This window comes from Taurulus bubalis (assembly GCF_910589615.1).
Source record: "Taurulus bubalis genome assembly, chromosome: 16".
In the NCBI taxonomy this organism is placed as follows: domain Eukaryota; kingdom Metazoa; phylum Chordata; class Actinopteri; order Perciformes; family Cottidae; genus Taurulus; species Taurulus bubalis.
The window spans coordinates 20,961,285-20,984,287 of NC_136604.1; the positions used below are offsets into that span (position 1 = coordinate 20,961,285).

The window sequence follows — 23,003 nt, forward strand, 5'->3', positions numbered from 1 at the left end:
ATCAGCAGGGTTGAGTGTTTTAACTTTTTACCCAATCAACTCAACATCAGCAGGTGATGAGCAACACACAGGTGTCCTCTATGCAGTTTTTTACGGATATTATTAGAGAGCGTTAAAAAAATAACTTCCGTATGTCTTTTTCTAACCGCCTTTTCCTGCACGGAAAAGTGACACAAGTCAAGTAAAGACGTGAGGGAAAGTTCTTTTAAGGATTTAGGAAAAGACAAGAGAATCTGACCGCGCTTTCACAAAGCCAAGTAATGATGCTGCAACAGCGAACACGGAGAAACTACAATGTTCTGAAGACGGACTACAATAAGCACGACCGACACTTCGCCCCGTGCATTGTGATCGATCAAGTCCTGCAGGCTTCATGAGCAGCTTCCTCGGTGACGGGCTGTGAGAGAAAGAGACAACAGGTTACTTTCTGTCATGCTGCTGTCTCTCTTCCTGCTACCGCACATACCAGAACAGACAACGCCAAATTAAGCTTCAATTAAACTGTGTTCAATACAAATACTTCCTTTGTGCATTGATGTGAACTCAACTGTATATAATAGGTTCTACATAGTATAGCTTTATATTTTGTTTTTTTCAAATTGATACTGATTTAGTTATTTATTTTAGGCCTTGGTCTTGTTTTGTTTTTTTATAACGGGTGCTTCTTGTTATAAGAATAATAAGTTACTAATAAGACACCTTTTTAAAAAGATTAGGACCTAAAGAATCGGAATCTGCAACAAAATCACAATAAAACAAAGCATTGAGGTGTTACGAAGGAGTTTCAGTCAAAAAACTGTGTCGTTCGGTTCAAAAATTGGAAACATAATAATTTTATAGCAAAACATTTGGGCATGCTGGGTACCAAAATGATCAGGAGATTCCGGGTGTGCTCTATGATGAGATTTTAGAAACGTGAGCGGAACAGGAAGCCCTCAAGACTTGAAGCCCTCAATAACGTGAGACGGTATTGTAGCAATTTAAATGAAGTTAAACAACAATGTTGTTGCGGAGCGCTGTTCCAACATAGACACTCATTGGTATGCAATTGATAAACACAGTTATAAATGTTTCATTCTCGATTCATAAGCTTGACTATTGTGCGTTTTTAGACTCCCACAAGCCTGTTGGGACACACGGAGATGTGTTTGTTAGTGAAATCCGACTTTGTAAGGGGTAGTTATTAAGGATTTAGTGAAACCTTACGGTCCGCCGTAGAGGTTGACGGAGCTGATGGTTTATACGGAGCTTATTTATTGTAAGTCACTTTGGATAAAAGCGTCAGCTAAATGAAATGTATTAGAACCAGATTCAAGGGTATCAATTTCTGCATCTCACTACTGCATTTTATTTCTTAAACTGCACTCCAACTTTTATTCTATTTTTTACTTTTTGACTGTTTTTTAATTTTTTATAAGTTTTTTAATTTTAATTTTTTTTAAATGAATGAACACCCAGGAATGCATTTTAAGCCATCAAACAAACACACACACACACACACACACACACACACACACACACACACACACACACACACACACACACACACACACACACACTTACACACACACACACACACACACACACACAGATTCACAATGTGTAAACCAGCATCAGTGTCGCTGCTGTGGCTGGTAACTGCACAGTGATGGTTTTTGATGCTGGTGGCAAGGCAAGGCAAGTTTATTTGTATAGAAACTGTCAAATATGTGGCAGAGGGTTCACATGCAACTAAATTAAAATAACATTTAGTCCAAATCAAAAATGAATTAATCTGAATCTGAGAGAAGCATGTCAGTGCTTGGTGTTTAAACATGACTCATTTGCATTGTACAAACATCTCAAATTGATCAGTGCTTGAAAAATTATATTTCTCCACTTAAATCAACTTTATTTCAATATGTTTTGTACTCATGTTGTTGAAGAATACACTCATGTGACCTCATGTGATTAGGGGACATTGAATAACCTGCCAAAAAGTCAACCGGAGTACATTGTGATGAACCTGATTGATGGAGAAGAAGTGGTATGTAATTAAGATGTAAGGGTTCTTTTGAAGAATTTATAAGCCTCTGGAACAACAATGCTACATGAGAGCTGTTTGTCAAGATGTGCTGCCAGAACCTCACTGGTTTGGTGCCAGAACCTCACTGGTTTGGTGCCAGAACCTCACTGGTTTGGTGCCAGAACCTCACTGGGTTGGGAGCGGTGGGAGGAAACTCACAACAGCCACAACAGGCAGCTGTTTTTAAAGAAAAGGCTGTAAAAACCTGCTGTAGTCGAGCCAATCTTGTTTATATAACCCGATATCTCTTTGCTTCATGGGCTTTACTCTAATTCTCAGCAGCAACCGGCAGGTATACTGTATCTATAAAGCCCCTGCATGTTTTTATGCTGTATTTATTGTTATATAAAAATGATTATAAAAACAAAAAGCGATATAAATAAAATGTCTTTAGACTTTTAGTCTTGTTAAACATACTGGCTAATAATTAGACACCTACGATGTCTCGGGAAAGATTATTTAGAAATGTAAAATCTTAATTCTTTTGTCGAGATTGTCTTTTGGTTTATATGTCTTTTTGCAAACTTATTTTCGTTAAAATTCATTAAATGTCAGCTAACGCTGGCAAAGTGCAAACTAATATTTGCTGCCATGGAAACAAACATAAAGAAATCTTGAGAAGGTATGAATAAGAGAATAAAAGAACCAATGAAAGTTTCTTTTATCAAAGTAAAACACACAAGACTCAAGATGTTAGAGAGCAGGAGCTCAAATAAAACTACAACAACACATCTAATTTACTCAAACAAGGTTAAAAATAAACTAACAGCTCATGTCCGCTCCCTTTTACTTCGAGCGCCTACGTGTTCGTCAGACTTCACCCCTGAAGACGGCTTATAAAACATTATATTTAGAGATCGCACGCTAATGTCACAGGTGAGTCAGCAGTTTCAGATGTAAAACTGATAATTGGGCAGTGACTGTCTCTGTACTCTAAACAGACATCAGGAACTGGGCTTGACAGGCTGACGTGGATTGACGGCCTTCACAACAGTCAGATTGGAGCGATGTGCACAATATGTTCCATGTAGTGTCTGAAGGAAACCCTGAAGGATGAGTCAGTTATTGGTTTCTGTTCATAAGCCTTAGATACAAATAACGTGACATATAAACAAAACTATTGACTGCTGCTTGTGTTCTCAGTCCTAAACAACCAAATATGTCCTATATGTTAAGTCAAAAGTGTTATGCTTTAATATGTAGTTAGATCTCTTTATTATTTTTCTAAACCAGTCAATAGTCAGTCACACTGCATATTTCCCAAGTTATCTATTAGCGTACACTAGTCACACACATTTTTAAGAGGGATTTTCAGTGAAATAGAAATTAAAAAAAGAAGACAGCAAAGTTTTGGAAAAAGAAAACGTCAAACTATCACGTGCGTAAGTGGGTGAAACATACAACCAGAACATACAATGTCAACCAAGAATACAGAGCGCAAGAAGTCCTGATCATTTTGACTCATATAATAGATAGTTTATAGACATGAAGTGGGTGCTTATGTACACTATTTGCATGATATCTACATCCCACACATATCTTCATTGTGATCGCCACCACCCAATGTAAAGCTTCGTGACTGAACGTCTTGTACAGTCACATTTAATTAGCAGTAGTTCCCTCCTCAGAAGGAATGTCCCAGGTCACATTCTGCTCTCACACACACACACACACACACACAGATTCACATTGTGTAAACCAGCATCAGTGTCGCTGCTGGGGCTGGTATTTCATAGTTACGGCGGTCTTGTAGCGTCACAGAGTAACTGCACAGTGATGGTTTTTGATGCAATGACTGATATAGATAATAATATAATGTTATTATATTAATCTGTTCATCACAGCTTTGACCTTTGAATCCGCCACCAAGTTGGAGTGGACTGATTAGTCGGGCCCTGTGACATGAAACAGCGGTTTCCTAATTAGTCAAAGTGATCGGCGAATAAGGGCAGGAACGATTGGCCAATCAGCGCTAGGGGGCGGGACTAACACTGGTGTCGAGCCGCTGGCTAGCGTGGCCGGGTGTACAACAATGGAGACCACCACAGACGACACTGACCCTGCTATCAAGGCTGTTCTCAATCAATTAAAAGTACAGAACAGCTCTCTGCTTTGGTGTTTGGAAACATTCATACTTCACCTGTCGAACTGCCACGAGATGGGTGACACTGTGGCACAGCTTGGTTTTCCGTGACGCCTTTTTTGGCGTATCACAGCCCCTCTTCTCAAATTTTTCCAGCCTTCCTCATTTGGGTCCGTGACAATAAGCTCCTAAATACACAATGAGAGTCTTCGACCCTTTAAAAGTAATCTAAAAACATCTCCTTGAATCCTCACAGAATAGATGCCGGGGTCTATACGGAAAAAAGACCCTGACATCTCTGAACGGTTCACTCAATGGCCTCTCTTTGGCGTTTTTGGGGATAATAGTTTATACGCTGCTTGTCTTCTCAATATTGTCGGACATAGTTGGGCCAGTTCTGTTTTTTCTATACTTTCTCTTCTTTAAACACCGACACAGAGCATGTTGTCGTGGCAAAACCTCACCTGTCGACTTGATGATAGTAGATTCAGGTGCATACGTTGGTCTCCAGTGATCGGTTGGCGACGATTGTAATCTCCAAATGGATTAAAGTGAAGATGTTTGTAACAAGTCGACTGTTCTGTCTGTGGAGGTGTCTAAGTCCTGAATGGAGGGCTGGTCGACACCAGGGATTTTGTTTTCTGCAGTTTTGTTTGTTGGGCGACCCAAAGCCACCGACGATGGTGGATGTACAGAAAACAGACAGCAGGTGGAAATATCTGAGCAGGTGCAGGGAGTTCATCTTCTACTCGGCCTTTTCTGATGATGTTGGCTAGTTTTGGGAATCCCACAGACACTGCTGTCGAGGATGGGTTTTAGGTTTTGTTTTCCTTTTCTATGTGGCTTTTCCCTCCATTTTCATGGCTATTTACCAAAAAAATCTTTCAAGAAAATGGCCAGTGCAAGAAACTACAGTAAATCCACACTATGGCATGGCATTCTTTCCATTCCAATAACGCTCGCCTCATAATTATTATTAGTATTATTATCTGTTGAATGTTCTTTAGACTTTTAGTCTTGTTAAACATACTGGCTAATAATTAGACACCTACGATGTCTCGGGAAAGATTATTTAGAAATATAAAATCTTAATTCTTTTGTCGAGATTGTCTTTTGGTTTATATGTCTTTTTGCAAACTTATTTTCGTTAAAATTCATTAGATGTCAGCTAACGCTGGCAAAGTGCAAACTAATATTTGCTGCCATGGAAACAAACATAAAGAAATCTTGAGAAGGTAGGAATAAGAGAATAAAAGAACCAATGAAAGTTTCTTTTATCAAAGTAAAACACACAAGACTCAAGATGTTAGAGAGCAGGAGCTCAAATAAAACTACAACAACACATCTAATTTACTCAAACAAGGTTAAAAATAAACTAACAGCTCATGTCCGCTCCCTTTTACTTCGAGCGCCTACGTGTTCGTCAGACTTCACCCCTGAAGACGGCTTATAAAACATTATATTTAGGGATCGCACGCTAATGTCACAGGTGAGTCAGCTGTTTCTGATGTAATGCATGAGAGTATAGAGACAGTCACCGCCCAATTATTAGCTTAATTATCAGCTGATAATTGGGCGGTGACTGTCTCTATACTCTAAACAGACATCAGGAACTGGGCTTGACAGGCTGACGTGGATTGACGACCTTCACAACAGTCAGATTGGAGCGATGTGCACAATATTCTTCCATGTAGTGTCTGAAGGAAACCCTGAAGGATGAGTCAGTTATTGATTTCTGTTCATAAGCCTTAGATACAAATAATGTGACATATAAACAAAACTATTGACTGCAATTGAAAAATATGTCCTTTGTTAAATATGACAAATATGATGTCAAGTGTGTGAAAATTAGATGAACATAAAACACAACAGTGAACCAGAACATACAACGTCAACCAAGAATACAGAGCGCAAGAAGTCCTGATCATTTTGACTTCAGCAGTTCATCTTCTACTGGGCCTTACTTACTGTGGCACGTCATTCTTTCCATTCCAATAACGCTCGCCCCATAATTATAATAATGTGTTGAATGATTGATTTGGTTGCTCTCAAAGAAACATTGCAGTCCTCTACAGACTAGTAATCTCTAACGACAGCCAGCGGTGCACAGACCGCATGTGCAAAAAAGTTCTAATGACAAAATAAGGAATGCATCTTCAGAAAACAATATAATTTCAAGACATTAACAACATTTTTATACATGAAGGTCCTTTATTCCAAAAGTTTAAAAGGAAGCACGGTATTGAAGCCTCGGGCAGCGAAAGTGGAAGAACCGGATGAACACGCCCAAAACGAGGCATTTGTTGTGTATTTTTGGCCAATTTGTAATGCGTGATTTGAATCCCAAGAGCATTATGGGTAAGGCACTGGCTCTGTTGTTGCTGTCATCGACAAGCAGCTGGTTAAATAGCAGCTTTAATACATAAACATTGAACAAAAATTCGGAAATTTGTGTTTGGTGGATTTTTTCTGTAATGTAACAATGCTTCTTGGCAATAATTTGTATACCATTGGAAAGCTTGTTTATTTCTCTTTTAAATAGTGCCCCATTTGTGAGAAACACAAAAATTTGCCAAATCTTCTCTGCCAATGCCGAACAGCTTATTCTGCTGTTGCTATTGACTATTGTTTAGTCTTGTTTGGTGGATGATTGTAGTCTATCAGAAACGAGGAAGAAACGAGACGTATTGCCAATTTATTGATATATTCATTTAACAAAGTCAGGAGCCACAGCGGCCTGGCACCTCCAGCCTGTGAACAATGCTGTGGGATGGCACCTCCTACTCATGCTGACCATGTTTTTTTAACAAAGATTACGTTTAACTCCATAATATTATTCTCAATGTATTAATCCATAAATCATAAAAATCTGTTTTGATTTGTTTACTCAAAGCATTCAGAACATTTCGTCTCCGTCATGCAACATCTGTCTCTGACAGGCGAGAGGCACAGCTAACAAAACAAACTAGCTCACAGTGTATGTGGGGAAATGCTTTCACATTTACTTTGTAATGTGCAATTAATCAAATGGAAATTAACCCAGCTGCTTGATACAGTTTATTTTTTATGGATAGTGCAAATGCATAAAATGTACAAAAAACAAATCCAGGTATCCTCATACATGATATCTTACTAAAGGTGATTTAAAAATGTTTGTGAGTTTTCCTACAAATGCCACGCAGCATGAGCACTCACCTGCATTGTGGAAAAAACTAACTACCGTAAAAGTCGGGTTATACGCCGCTATTACCTTCGGTCATTGTCCCCATTTGCACCCCGCTGTAGCCAGCTGGCGCTCATGCTAGTTCCAAGCTAACTTCCGCTAACTTCCACTATCTCTCCGCTAGCTCTCCGACAACCACCAAAGGTGGGGACCAGCCCCGGCTCGACACCCGACTTGGGCAGAGGGGACTCGGACAGTAGCAGCAGCAGCGGGGAGCTAGCAGCAGGAGCGGGGAGCTAGTAGCATCGCTAGCTAGCGCTGCTCCTAGCTTGCTACAGCGGGACACTGACCGGAGGTAGTAGCGGCTTGTAACCCGACTTTTACGGAACTTGTTTATGTTTTGGTTGAAATAAATATATTTGAACTACTCAGTAAAGTTTCGGCAACAAAACTACCTGGTTAAGTTTATATGCAACCAAACATGTTAAAGTTAACTTTCACGAACTGATAACACTGTGAAAGGGTTGACGTTGTACGGACAGATCCTGTAAACAGTGGTAGACACCTGTCAATCACATTGTAGCCCCGCCCCAAAGCATACCCTGCTTTATGGTCTGTTTGGCTCTATATATCATTTTCTCATAGACTTCTATACCTGATGGCGGTTAGAACATAATGCAGGTTTAGGGCACTTCTGCATTGGCTTCACTTTTCCAGACTGGGAGGTTGCAGCCTGGTAAAAACATTGATGAGAACAGAAATCTTTAATTCATGAAGAAAACATTCACATGTAGGTGTTTATTTTACTTATTTTTGCGTATATTTCTCCTAAATTTACAAAAAAAAAAAGAAGCATTATTAACCGATTCTATAATGAGATAATATTTACATGTACAAGAAAGTTTTTAAAAATATAACCACAATGTCTGACCCCCAAAAATCTGTTTGAATCACACAACCTTTAAAAGTATTTTAATGTGGTCATGTATGTCAATATGATTTGCATATTGACTAACTCAAAGCAACCCACCACACATTGCAACTGCAGTCTACATTGAATGACAAAGCATTTTGTTTTGGGTTTCCTTACTTGTATAAGGTGTGGTTAGGTGTGGTTAATGTGGTTAATTATACATATCTGCACACATGCAGTTGGAAAACCAAAGCACTCAATCATGAGGCAAGACTTGAAATACAGCTTGAGATTATCATTATCACGGCGTTGTTTTCTTTTTTTTATGGGTATTTAACCCATAAAAAAAAGAAAACAACGCCGTGAATGGCGTTTCGAGGGAAAGGTTTTATTGTTGTGGATTACGTTTGTTTTTGACGCGTCACAAATAAGTTTCAGATAAATCAGCAGACATCTGTGTATGAAGGTGGTCAGGGACACACAGCTCAGGTCTTTTACCTGTGAGACTGCTGTTTGTGTCCTGTGATAATTAATTAGGTACTTTTCTGTCTGAGCCTGACCAAGAAATAGTTTTGTTGCTGAAACATAACCAAGTACTTCTGTTGCATTTTTTTTTTTTTTCAATTTCATTGTCTTCCCCTCCCCATTTCCCATAAGTCTTGTTGTTTCCTGTTGATTTGCATAAGGGGAACCATAAGGGAAGGGATTTTGATCCCTGTCATTTGGTCGTTGCACAATTCTAACTTTCTGAAAAACAGCCTTTAAATTTGATACGCACCAAAAACACTAAACGCATAACAACCTGAGAGTAAAATATGATTATGCAGACACAATTATTTTTTTAAACTGTAACTAGATTAGCTGCAGTTTAGACAGTATCATATCACTGTTTTTCTTTGTAATTATACTTCCTTGTATCAGTCAGGTGTGGTTTACAAGTTATCAACAGATTTTTTTGCAGGGAAAACAAAGCACTCAAGTATGAGGCAAAACTTGAAATATAGCTTGAGATAATCATTGTATTTCTGGTCTTCCACACCCAGTAAACACTGACGTCCGTGGCTACTGTGGAGGGTGCCACCTGCCAAACTTCACACTCATTCAGCTTTCTGGAGAAATTTGGGGATTTACGCACTGTTTTTAAAGGGTTAAGTGCGAAAGACAAGTGCGACAGCAAGAAAGACGAGCCGCTCTCCCTCTGAGCCACGTTATTATTGTGAATTACACTTTAAAGGAAAAGGATCATTTGCCAATGGATCCAAGTGTATTGGTGTCCTGTTATTATTACTAGTATTACTATCATGCAGTCCACAAATTAAATTAACCCATAAGAACCCGGACCCATTTCTCCTTCAAGGAAAATTATGGGGGACATAATACAGACTAAATACACCACATTTCTGACATTGTTTTCAAAATAGTGTTAAATATTTAAAATGTTAAAGTTTTTTTATCAATAATTACATAATTACAACATGATTTTTTGGTTTTTATTTGTTTTAATATGCTTTGGATTGAACAATATAAAATATGTTAGCTAAATATTATTGAATCAGCCAAATTAACTGAGCAGATCATAATTATTTTTCGTATTGTGCATATATGTCACACTGGGTTCTTCGTGACATTTTTAGGTTAACGTCCCGATGTGACGTATGTCTCCCAACGATGTTTATCTGATTTGTTTTATATCAGTTTCTTCAAGAAATGTGCTCACAGCAGGTTAAATACATTAAAGGAGATGTTAATTAAGCATTACAATTCTTAAAATGGGTCAATATTACCTTTAACAATGAAAAACAGATCTGTCACAACCTGGATCAGCCATTTTGGAAAGGTTGTTGAACACAAAATCATATGACCCACCAAGATGTTCAGTAGGTGTCACTTTGGGACTTTATGAGTTAAAATCAAGGATGAAGCTGCATATTGAACTTTCCAGAAGACTTAAAGGACGTGTGACCCCTGTGTCAGCGTGGGTCCTTATGGGTTAAAAGACCCTCACATGTGTCCCCCCAAAACGTCTTACAGGAACGTTTCTTTTCTTTCTTTTTTTTATCAAAACATGTTTTTATTTCATAAAATTAGGTACTATTGGTGCAATGTGCACAATGTCCTTTTTTCCATTTTTCAAATGTCTTTTCCAGCTGCAGAGAAGCCAACTTTGCACGTATGTACCAAAGAGCAAAGTGTTTCAATCAAGTCACGAGTACATATGTGGGCGTGTCAGTGATACGGTCACGACAAATACCAAGTCACAAGAACTGTGTCCAAAGGTTAGCCAAAATAAAAGTCCCCTTGGCAACAAACAAGCACCGCACTTTCATGTTTATTTGTATAAACTCAAACCGACATCCGCAATGTGACTTAGTGGTCCCATCTCAAAGGGAAGCGAAAGAAAGAAAGACATGCGAGTCACAGTAGAGGGAAACTTATAAGGAAATGTAAAAAGCAATAAATTATATCATACATTCCTGAGTGTAACTGCCTTTCTTTCAGAACAATCTGATTGTCATCTAATTATCCAAATTAAAAATGAATAAACTTCCAAAGAGATACGTTGGCAAGGAAGTTAAAAACAAAAATACAAATTCACGGAGGTAGTTCAGCTAACCGTGGAAGAATACGTTGGCTGTGTGTCGCTGATGAAATAAAACAAAAAAAAAGGTTTTCCTTCTTCCATCTCATTGAAAAGCAACTTTTCTTTGATATATATTTTTAAAGTGATTACAAAAAATAAAAACAGCCTATAATGATCGCTTCATTAAATCCTCCCACACATCAAACGTCTTTCAATCGCCACACCTTCAGTTTGTGATGCAGGTTTTTTTTAATTAAAGAGTTGAATTCTTCTTCTTTTTTTCTCCAAAGCAATAGGCGAGTATGCTGACGTTCCTTGTGCAAGTAAATGTGTAAAATTGTTCTTGAATTTTTTATGTTTTTGTTGCCTAAGGTTGTTGATTGGTCCTTGCACCAGACTTTAAACTAAACATTTTGCCCTTGTGGTTATGCCACCTGACCTTTGAAACTGACACACCTGGCATGTTTAGATAAGTCCTCTTTCGGTTCTTTCCAACCCGTCACTTTCACATTATGTAGCCTTGTATATCTCTTTCTATCATCTGTTACTGAAAATGCTCGTGCGTCGGTAAATTCCTTGCACCCATTGCTAGAATTCCTTTAAATTTGAGTGTTGAATTCTTACAGTTTTCTATTGGTAAGTAATGGCGCTGAGTAGGTCGAGTGGATGGTCTGCCATTTTAGTGTACAAAAAAAAGGAATTCTATGTATGTTATATATTTCTATTTAACATAGTCAGGTAGTGCAACCAATAAACTAGATGCCTATCTGAAGTGTCACGCAACGCTGCTGCAGGAAAGAAGATCATCACAAGGAAGTAGTGCATTTCTATTACTTACTTGTCCCATAACACAACTTATCTGATCAAGAAAGAAAAACATATTTGTTGATCTGTCATATCATCCAATCTGCTATCTGAAAAAAATGATACTTAAATATAAAAAATATACTTTACTACCACAGTTAAAAAATAAAAGCATGCAATTTAAGTTCAAGGTATTCTGCAGGTCTTCTGCATCATTTGTTAAAGTTTTGATCGTATCAGAAACATGTTCATGGTTTCTTCCGTCTCATTTGTGAGACATTTAGATCAGTGGTTCCCAGTCAGCAGGTCAGTTCCTCTCCAAGGGGTATGAATCTCAAAGATGAACAAGATGAGGAAGTAAAAAAAAAAATACAAATTTTCTTTTAATAAACAACTGAATATTTCTCCCTTAAAAATGAAAATTAAACGGTTTGAGATGTGGTCAATCTCTCTGTTTTTTAAGACTTTCTCACAACTCATTGATATAAACAACGTGTTCATGGTGGCTCCTTTGGCCAATATGCCATCCAAAGATAGCACACATTTTTAGATTTGCTCATCAATTTCCATCTTTATTCATTATTTATTTTAACTCTGTTTCCACTGCACGGAAAATGCTTCACTCTCATGGAAAATACTTACAAAATGCAAACTCCAAACATTAAATTAACAGTGGACAATCCTGGTCCCCAGAGGATAAATCATTGCGCTTTACTAGAGCTATTTAATCTTTCCTCAACTCACACTATCAAGCTAAACTACCACGATTTGACAAAATATACTTTGTCACACAAGATACACACAATCGAATGTCTTAATGCGATCATGCTCCCCAGAGTGTGAACCGTATCTTTTTTTATTTGACCTATGTTGACCGACATCGGAACAGAGCTTATATTTTAAATCTCAAAAATTGGTAAGATGACAGCAAAATCACAAGCGTGTCGGTGTTGCTTTTTCTTCCTCCCGTGACTTAAGCCCAGCAGAGGTTGGGCTTTTTCTATTCTATTCCCAGTCTGGTACATTCCTTTACGAATGATTACCGACAACGATAAAGTATAAAAAACTCTACCAGCATAGCACAGTAACATGGTGCGCACCAAAATGCATCGAAGTATAATTCAAATGTAATAAACTTTGTTTTTTAAAGGGCCATTCTGCATGAGGAGTGCTCTTTATACTTAAACTTGTATTCAAAAACACTCAACTTGTACTTGAAACCGAACATCCCTACACTGTGGTATTTCTACTTGCAACAACATGACTGCTATAATTAGGTCATGGTTAACTTTGCTATTCTTTTATTAATTGCTGCTCATTTATTACGTACATGGACTAATAATTAAAATTATAGGATGTACGGTATGCTTTGCTGATGTCACATGGAGAGAATTTGCACCGCCCTTCATGACAGTTGACACTGAGCGCTTAAATACTGACACTCAACCAGGCAGCCTTGATTTGCAACAACAACAGAGGAGAGAGGAAGCAGTGATGGCGGAATACAAAGATACATTCTCGTAAGTACACACACTATTATTTCATATGTAATATTTCATAATTTTTTTAGCTATGCTCTGATATATATTAAGCCACTGAATTGTAATAACCTGCCAAGCTAACTCTGGCACATTTACATTAATGTGGAAACAGAAACGTTGATTAATGTGCACTGTTCCTGCTAAATAAATGAACAATTATTATTCAAGCAGAACATGTGAAAATATTGTTTCGGTCAACAGTTTTTCCCTAGTTATCAATCAGTATATACACGTTATTCATGAACAATTTATATTTTAGTTTTAAGCAAATGATTAATTGTCAATTTCAATTTCTGCATAAAAATGTTTTATATAATTACAACTGTGTTATATCCTATTTTATTAATGATGTGTTTCTTAAATCTAGTGACAACTAGATTGTGTTTTAAACATTTGTAAAAATTGTATAAAATCTATCTATCGACCCACTCATTTATCCTCTTTCTACAGGGAGCCGTGGGATACCTGCCGAGAGGTACCCAGCATTGAAGATGAACACACGCCATGGAAGATGATCAAACTGCTAAAGGTCATCTCTCTGTGTGTCGTAGGCTTCATCGTGTTTGGATTGGCCCTATGTAGCAAGGTTAGCTATTATTCATACATTTTGTTATATTTACATGAATGTGATGTGATGTGATGCACATTGAAGAGCAAGTTGACTACCAGAAAATATCAGAGCTGTGAAAATATAGATTTATTTTAGGTGTGATAAGTCAAATCATGTGGACTGTATAACGTAAGACACATGCATCTGTTTACGGAGCAGCTCATATCACGGTATTAAGTAACCAATTAAATGATTATCACTTTTTTTCTACTTTGTTACAGGCTTCATTCCTCCTCCTCATCACCTTGTCCAACGAAGGCACAAAAACCCTCCCAGATGATATGAGACCCGTCGCGCTGCTTTGTATCGCCTGCGTCCTCATAAGTTCCAGCGTCTTGTTATTTATCAAAAGCCTCTGGAAGGCATGCTACAAAACATCAAAGCTTCCGAAGAAGTCGACTATTGCCCTGGTAAAACTAGACTCAACATGACATTGACTGATGCCAAAAACTGAGCCTGGCAGTCAAACCGGACTCTCCTTTGCTGTTGTTAAATGTCATCTTCCTCTTCTCCCTCAGGTTCTGTTCTTCGAGTTCCTTGTGGCTATGGGTACAGCGATTCTCACCATCATAGCGATGCCACACTTGGACATCGTGACCAACATAACGATACTGAGCAGTGTAGCCGTCCTCTCTGCGTTCCTTCAGGTGATCACTCAGTGCACCGCAAAGCAAATGAACCGCTTCCTGCTGCCATCCATCACCGCCTTGATCCTGATTTTGCTCGGTTACGGGTTGTTCGTCTACCTGTACATCACGAAGGATCTCAATGATACCCAGACAATCATTTGGGTGGGTCTGGCTGTTGGTAGCTCCTTCTTGATCTCTTTTAACTGGTGGGAGAACTACTTCAGGCTGATTAGCCAGAACAACAAATCCGTCTTTCTCAAAGAGATGTGTAGAGACGTGAAACAATGCCAGAACATCCTGCACATCCTCTCTAGCATATTCAGGGTCGCGGTGACCGCCGGCGTGATCGGAGCCTACGTCCCTCTGGACAACATGGACTGGGCCATTGTGACCTCCATCCCGAGACGCGAGACAAGACTTATAGCCATCATCATCGGGGTCCAGCTGATCTCCTCAGTACTCTGCCACTGGTTTTCATTGGTTGCCTGCAAGATGCACGCCCTGAGACGATGCTTCATCCTGCCCTTGTACCTGTCGTCTCTGGCCGTCGTGGTTCTCTTCGTTGTCCCCGTCATTGTTTACTATCAAGACTACAGATTAAGTCTGAACGGGACCACGATCGACTTCGCAGGCTACTGCAAGGAAGTTGTCGATGGAAGAGGCTCTAACCTGACCGGCGACGTGTTCCCAAATCTGGTTCTGGATGTTACACACACTCTGTGCTTCCTGGACATGTCCAATATAACCGACATTGGCATACTGACAGGTAATAATGTAGAGGCCGTTACAATGCATTTTCCCATGTATAACATTTAAAAACGAGGTAATTGTAGGTCTTCCAGACCCTGAAGTATCTGACAAGAAGTATTACCAGTTAAACTTGCATGACTATGTTGTTATTTAGTCCTGCATTTTTCTCAATTCACAAAAAATAAGTAATAAAACGGCATCATATGGTAGAGATCAATTTACTTTTCTGTATCCAAATTTTCATCGTGTTTGTTAATCCTCCTCCAGGTTCAGCAACGTCCTGGTGGCTCGGTCTTGTGTTGGCCACCCTCCATCTGTGGTACCTCAACTTTTATCGTATCCAGAGGACCCAAGACCTGTTCGTAAGGAGGCTGTTTGAGGGATCCTTCATTGAGCAGTCCCTCCTCCTCAACACCCGATTCGACATCCAGACAAGAAACAGGATAGATAAGTAAGTGTGTTTTGGAGTAGTCCTCCATTTTTGCTTCAAACAAGAATAATCGAAAGCATGTTTTTTGATTCATCGGGGTGTGTTTGAAATTGGGTTGCAGTTTTAGGTTGGTTAGTTGAGGCTATCAAGTTAAAGTTGCATTGTCTCTTCTCAAAACAAAACTATGTTTCTCACATTTGGAAATCTTTTCATGTTTAGACACAGTAGATTTGAGCAAGCGATGGTGTATCTCTGCGCGACCATGTGGCACGAAACCTACGATGAGATGATGAACATCATCATCTCCATTTTCAGGTGAGTTTTTTACATTTATTTATCATTGATCATCTGTCTATTCCTAAACCTCTATATCTGTTGATTCTCTGACATTAATCACTTCACAAGGAGGGCTGTGAACACGTGGTCCACTAGAAAAAGCAAATGCTTTGCACTTTAATAGTTTACTACAAACACCCCGAGGAGTCTGTGTCCTTAGCCCAGACAGTTGTACTCTTTAACAACCACATCACTTACTTTACCACAGTGGATTTGTTCACGGTTCCTATCTTTTTGCTTCTCTGGACCCTGCAGACTGGACAAGTACAGACCAAGGATAGAAGTGAAGCACGACGATTTTGAATTTGAAACGCATATCTACTTTGACGACGCATTCATACATGTTGATGGGAGTCAAGGGAATCACCTGAACAAATATGCACAGGACCTCGTGGCAATCCTCACAGACGTCTATGGGTAAGAACCATGTTCAGAGATTACTGACGGTTACTGTGCATTTCCGTGTTGAGTGTCCAGTACAATTCACGATCAAAGTTCTCTCATTCTCCATCACCAGCATCTTCACAAACATCGATGAAAAGTTCTTCATAAGGAAGCGACAGATCCCCGATCAGAAGATCATACGGACGCCGTATGGAGGTCGCCTGGTGGTCACCATGCCTCATGGGAACCATATCATAGTTCACTTCAAGGACAAAGAACTCATCCGTCACAAGAAGAGGTGGTCTCAGGTAGGAAAATAATGGCTACACGTTTTATACATTAGAGCTCACGTTAGGTCACGTCCACGCTCAGCAACACTTGAACACTTGCATCATGATAACAACTGTGTTTTGTTTATTCTTATTCTCCAGGTCATGTACCTTTACTATCTTCTTGGCTGGAAACTCATGAGCAAATATCACTCACGCTGGGAGAAAGGGCTGAAGCCAGAGCAGGAGGCGGAGCTGAAAGCAGAGGTTCAAGTAAGATGAGAGATATTCTTTGCATCCACAGTATTGTTAAATGCATCCTACATGTAAAATAAAACCAAATTGTGCCTGTTCCTCCAGAGAGAGAAGCATAACACCTACATCCTGGCTTTGGATGGCGACACCGACTTCCAACCCGCTGCTGTAATGCTGCTCATTGATCGTTTGAAAATGTACCCTCGTGTTGGAGCGGCGTGTGGCAGGATTCACCCGACCGGAGCAGGTGTGCACATTGTACAATTCAAATAAACTATCGGATAGACAGGAAAAAATAACACAAGATTAAACAACTGACCACCACTTACGCAGAAAAGGTGATACACTATTGAGGTTTACAATATCTCTATATTTCCACTACAGGTCCCACAGTGTGGTTCCAGAAGTTTGAATACGCTGTCAGCCATTGGCTGCAGAAGACAGCGGAGCACGTGATTGGCTGTGTGCTTTGTAGCCCCGGCTGCTTCAGTCTGTTCAGAGCAGAGGCGCTGATGGACGACAACGTGATGAAGAGATACTCAACCAAGTCCACGGAGGCGATCCACTACATCCAGTACGACCAAGGTAAGGATGCTGTTCGATAGGACTTTCTGTCTCTCACTCGGTAAATCTGTTTCCTCTCACATATGAATGCATATTCGGTTCACAGGCGAGGACCGCTGGCTGTGTACTCTGCTGCTGAAGCAGGGATGGAGGGTGGAGTACAACGCGGCATCTGATGCCTACACAAATGCACCAGAGGACTTCAAAGAACTCTACAACCAGGTGGGTGTTGTAGCTGATCAGTCCTGTTCCAAGATATGACAAACTCAGATACTCAGTGACTGTATATCAGAAGCACCTGTACGAATATCGATCGCGTTGAACCAAAAATCCAACGAGTCATGCTGATGATCATTTTGCCACCTTCAGCGTCGCCGATGGGGACCGTCCACATTGGCCAACGTGGTGGATCTGCTCGGCTCCACCAGCAGAGTTTCCAAGAGGAACCCGTCCATGTCCAAACCGTTCATGTTCTACCAGCTCTTCGCCATCACCTCGGCCGTTCTGGCTCCTGCCACAATCTGCCTGTTGATCGCAGGTTGGTTTTCTTTTTGTGTGTGTTTGTGGACACAACATCCTTTGAGATCAACTGATTTTCTTAAGAACGTGCTGATTTTGTTCAAATGAATGCAAAAATAAAAATCTGTATGTGCCTCTTTTTGTGGTCTCCAGGTAGTATTACCTTCGTCGTGACAATAGACCCCAACAGTGCCCTGGTCCTGGCTGTGATACCTCCTGCCATCTACATACTCATCTGCTTCAAACTCAAATCGGACACTCAGATAGCAATTGCAGGGTTCATGAGTATCATATATGCCTTCCTCATGTTGGTGGTGGCTATGTCTATTATTGGTGAGTTACATTCAAACATGTATAACTTTAAACATGTGCAGCGACTTTATATGGACTTGAGGAACTGCTTCCAGCTGCTTTAACTCAAAATGCCCTTATCTTTCTTCAGGCGCGATGATAAAAGACCAAACCATCCTGACACCCGGCAGCATTTTCGTCATTGGCATGGCCTTGATTTACATCATCACGGCGATAATGCATCCTCAGGAATTCCATCTGGTGTTCTATGGCTTTCTCTACATTATCTGCGTCCCCAGCGCCTACCTCCTGCTCACCATCTACTCCATGGTCAACATGAACAATGTGTCCTGGGGCACACGGGAGACAAAACCCACCACCGGAGATGTGAAAACAGATCCCGCCGCCAAGCAGACAAAAACCCAGAAAGGTAGATACCCGGTTGAAATAAAAACAATGGAACACTTGAGCAGTATTATTGTTTGTGCTGACTGAACTTAAGCTGATCTTCATCCTTGCAGCCAAAAACGCCTTCCAACGGTACTTCTCGTGGTGCAAGTGCTGTAAAAAATCCAACTACAGAGCTGGAGAAGTGCAAGCCCCTGTCAACCAGGAGGAACTGATCATAGAGGCCGAACAGCCTGAACAAGGGCCCCAAAACACGATCGTATGGGACGAAAGGACCACAGAGGAACCGAGGTAAGTCCTAAAGGTTTGATTTAAATGAAATGTGCCAGTGAACATAACGTGTGAGATGATACTAATGCATTGCATGCTTGTGTTACAGGCAAGCAGAGCCTGATTTCATCGCTCCTAGCCAATGTAAGTTGAAACAATTTTGCAATAATTAATCAATTGTTTGCAAAAAAAGATTCCAGCTCTGTTGAAAATATGATGTTTATCTAAAACTCTTCTGTCTTGCTCTTCTGTCCAGGCTTTGTCACACAACTACAGGACATTTCCACTGACATGCAGCTGAAGGAGGACAGGCTCGACAAGGTGTGTATGTCTCTTTTTATCAGGTCAGCGTGATCACGATATTCTGTTTTCCAGAGCAGGTTCAAAACTGATCATAACATAACATTTTTTGTTGTTGTTCTAAATGTGCACAAATACAACAAAATGATTAATTGAAAGTGTTTCTCCGCAGGATGAGGAGGAGTTCTTTATAGACCTTCAGAAGAAGTACCTGGAGCCTCTGCAGGTCGACAAGGAGAGACAGAAAAAGATCACCGAAGACCTGAAAGGGCTGAGGAACAAGGTAGGCGTGTGGAGCTGAACAACCGTACAAATCTACAATAACAGGAAACCAGTTTGTGTTAATCTTATCTTTTTCTTTTACACACAGATAAACTTTGCCTTCTTCATCATTAATTGCCTGTGGCTGGTGGCGACCTTTACCCTCCAGCTCCTCCAGGCTTCCTTCTCCATCAGGCTGCCCAAGGTCGACTTCAACCTCGAGTCCACCGGAGAAGACGTAACCATCGATCCCATCGCCTTCATGTTCATTCTGGGGTTCGCGACATCGGTTGTCATCCAGTTCCTCACGATGTTCTACCACAGGTGACCACTTGCAACCAAATTACTTTTCACAGGGTTTTACTTGGAGTGATGTTCACATGTAGGCCAGTCAATCCTTTTTCTTCTTCTTCATCAAAATCATTCTTTTTTTGTTCCGTCTTCATCCAGAATCTACACTCTGATCCATTATGTCGCCTTTTTGGACACAGAGACCCAAGTGCGAAAGCCAGAAGAACTATACTTTAAAAAGAAAAAGGTATTTACAACTACTTGTTTCACTTTAACTTCTGCACAGTATTCATATTAATACATATTTATTCTTTCTTTATTGCAAGTGTACAAAAGTACTAAATGGCAGTCATATGTTTTCTTAGCATTGGCATTCTTAAAATAGATATTAATCACGACAAGGAAGAACACAAATAGGATTGGTATGGAAACAACAAGAGGAAAGAACATGTAATTGCCCGACAAATAGTTTCCTTTAATTAAGGATGCAGCAGAAACTGAATGTACTGACATGAGTCCAACCACACCCTGCAGCTAAATTCTGCAACTGTCCCAAACAAGAACAAATAGCTTAGTCACCTGCAAGAAGGTGTGGTGTCATTTAATTGAGCTGTTGTTTCCTTCATCTCCACCCCAGGGCAAAGAAGATGAAGTGGACTCCATCGACGAGTCTGACTTCTCCACCAACGAATCCACCTTCAACGAGGACGACTCTGAATTTGAAAGCGACGACGAGTTCTACGAGGATGTTGAAGTGAATTTGACGGTGTAAAAACACAGATTCTGTGGCACTTTTTTTTAGCACTTTAAATTAGACAGTTAGTGAGATTTCACCCACCAAAAATCTTCATTGTCTTCATTGTGTATATATAATTTATTCATAACATTACGTTTTATTGAACGTGCTTTGCAGAAAACAAATGATGAATATTCTCGATGAAATAGTATATAAAAAAAAAGAACGTGTTTGTGAAAATGTGTGTTGTGTGCAAAATGAAAGCACCAAGTCGGTAAATGTCACATTGTTATTGACATTTATGAAGGAACTGTTATGTTATGATATACTGTACATCTTAGTTTTCGTAGAGTTTGCTGCCTCTGTGTTTAAAACACTGTAATGTGAAGTGTAATGAATGACGTTTAGACACAACCATGGATTAAGTTTATGTAAATGGTAAAAAAAAGTTGAGAGGAATCCAGTCAGAATCTAAATCAGGGAATCAAAGAGATGTCCTGAAAAGAAGAGACTATTTAACAAAACTCTCTGATATATTCTTTTAGAGCATGAAATGCTGAACTGTGTCTGCTGTGTGTTTGGTCATTGTCTTAATCAAGTATATTTGCATGCGGACGGTATGTTTTACACCTTGGATCCCGCACCTTTAGTAAAGTAGCTTGTACTTAACATTACCCTAGTTTTTTGGGGGAATTTTTTATTTTTGTTGTTGTTGATGTAGTAAAACTCCTCTCGAAGTTGTTATCTGACAAAAAAAACTAAAGAAGCTGCCGGTGACGTGTGCATCAGAGGAGGCACATTGGCTACCAAAACCATTATGAAAATGTTTTTATTAACTTTTAATTTATTTTTTAATGAAGGACAAAGAAGTATCTATGATTTATGCTGTGTCTAATTAGACCTCTTCATGTCTGCGAGAGGCTGTTGTGCTTTTAGTTTTAGTTTCCTAATAAAGAACACTGTGATCAAATTGTAAAAGACTCTTGGCTGTTATTATTCCACATGCTAGAGGGAGATTAAATAGTAACTGTAATTAATTATGTTCCATATTTGACAATTGTTTTACATGTTGTACACACACTGTTTTTTAAAACATTGTGTATCATACATGTCATTTCTATGGTCTATCGACAGTAAAAATATCCGTCAACATAATTGGGGATATTCTGAGTATAATGGTTGAGGCACTACACTAGAATAAAGGTCATTTGAGTAAAACGAAAGAGAACACACACACACAAGCAGTCTCCTATGTGTTCTATATGGAGCAGCTCCGCACTTTAGACGTGATGACACCACATGTTTGAGACTTACTTTTCTAGATTCTTTTTTAAGTGTTCCCCTCAAGAACAGCTTCCAGTAAGTTTGCGCACAGTTGCTCGTAAATCCTTCCCCGGGGAACTTTCCTTCAACATATTTCACGACATGTGCAAAGAGATGAAACCCCTTTTCTTTTTCACAACGCTATGTGAATTCCTCTGTCTGTCAAACCTGTGAGAATGGAACAACTGTAGTTAACTGTAGACGGTAGATAACACAACATGTGTTATGGTCCCGCATTCCTCCTGTTATTCGGAAGAAAAACCCCAGCATGGGACAAACACCGGAAAGTACAGGAGCAGCTCCTGTGCGACATTACTGTATATGACTGCGCCTCAAAAACAAAAGATGCGTAGTGACCCAGCAGAACACAGAAGAACACACAAACACGTGTAATTAAAACCTCTCACACACCCGAGTGTACTTGTGTGATCTTGTACGGCTATTAAATAAATGGGTTTGCAAGCACAACATTCAAAGACACTCTGGCACTCAAACCCGATACACTTGTTTGTCGAGGTACAACTTGTCTACTAGAAACAACAGGTCCTTAATAATTAACCCTTTAAGCCCTAGCCCTAACCCCCAATCCTATTTATTGTTTGAGTTGTGTTTAGAGGTTGTACATCGGGATTATATATTATTGTAGCCCTGATTTTTATGTTTAATTTGATACCAAACATGTTTGTTTTTTTGGGGGAGGAGGGATTTATACCATGATTATTTCTTGATTTACCTGATATAAAAGGGTCCCTCAATTGGGGGACGCTAGGGCTTAACAGGCTACCAAAAGTGAGTAAGGCAAAAACATTGAGGATGGACCACAGAGGCTTTAACGCTTTGGCTTCTTCTCATCGTTGCCATTGGGAACCATTTGCTAGAAAACCCGGGTATTCAATGGTAATATAAGAGGAAACAACACAACAAGACTTTTCAGGAGTTATATTTGTGAAATTGACAAAACTGCTATGACGTAGTAAGATTTTTAGAAGACGATTTTCCAGGGATCCCCACAAAAGCTTGCTGTTGAAGCTTTCGGGCGGTCTCAAGGGTCACTCATAATTCAAATCATATGTTCCAACCTGGTAACGGTGCTCGCCAGCGGCTGAAAGTCAACCCGAGATTCACTCTTGTTTTTAAAATGACCTTTGTCCCCGTTTTGACCTCACTGTTATTAGGGTTAGAGCGACTGACGTAGTCAATCTGAGAGGACCCTATTGATAATGTAGA

General features: G+C 39.7%; 1 protein-coding gene across 1 annotated transcript; it reads left to right on the forward strand.

Moving 5' to 3' along the window:
• The first annotated feature begins 13,082 nt into the window (after positions 1-13,082).
• Positions 13,083-21,425, forward strand: LOC306749049 (chitin synthase chs-2-like). The gene is made up of 22 exons (XM_079232294.1): positions 13,083-13,129; positions 13,601-13,736; positions 13,982-14,170; positions 14,279-15,155; positions 15,407-15,590; positions 15,789-15,884; positions 16,161-16,322; positions 16,423-16,597; positions 16,721-16,831; positions 16,919-17,060; positions 17,198-17,398; positions 17,484-17,599; positions 17,747-17,915; positions 18,050-18,229; positions 18,339-18,617; positions 18,709-18,886; positions 18,975-19,009; positions 19,122-19,186; positions 19,338-19,448; positions 19,536-19,750; positions 19,877-19,964; positions 20,355-21,425. The coding sequence occupies exons 1-22, from the start codon at positions 13,104-13,106 to the stop codon at positions 20,487-20,489; spliced, it is 3,870 nt and encodes a 1,289-aa protein (XP_079088420.1). The 5' UTR covers positions 13,083-13,103; the 3' UTR covers positions 20,490-21,425.
• Positions 21,426-23,003: the final 1,578 nt, after the last annotated feature.

What these genes read in the sequence shown, in the direction of transcription:
- LOC306749049 (XM_079232294.1), top strand. Translation starts at nt 13,104, where the DNA reads ATGGCGGAATACAAAGATACATTCTC. An exon ending in GATTGGCCCTATGTAGCAAG is followed by an intron (nt 13,737 to 13,981) that starts GTTAGCTATTAT and finishes ACTTTGTTACAG; the next exon opens with GCTTCATTCCTCCTCCTCAT. An exon ending in TATACTTTAAAAAGAAAAAG is followed by an intron (nt 19,965 to 20,354) that starts GTATTTACAACT and finishes TCTCCACCCCAG; the next exon opens with GGCAAAGAAGATGAAGTGGA.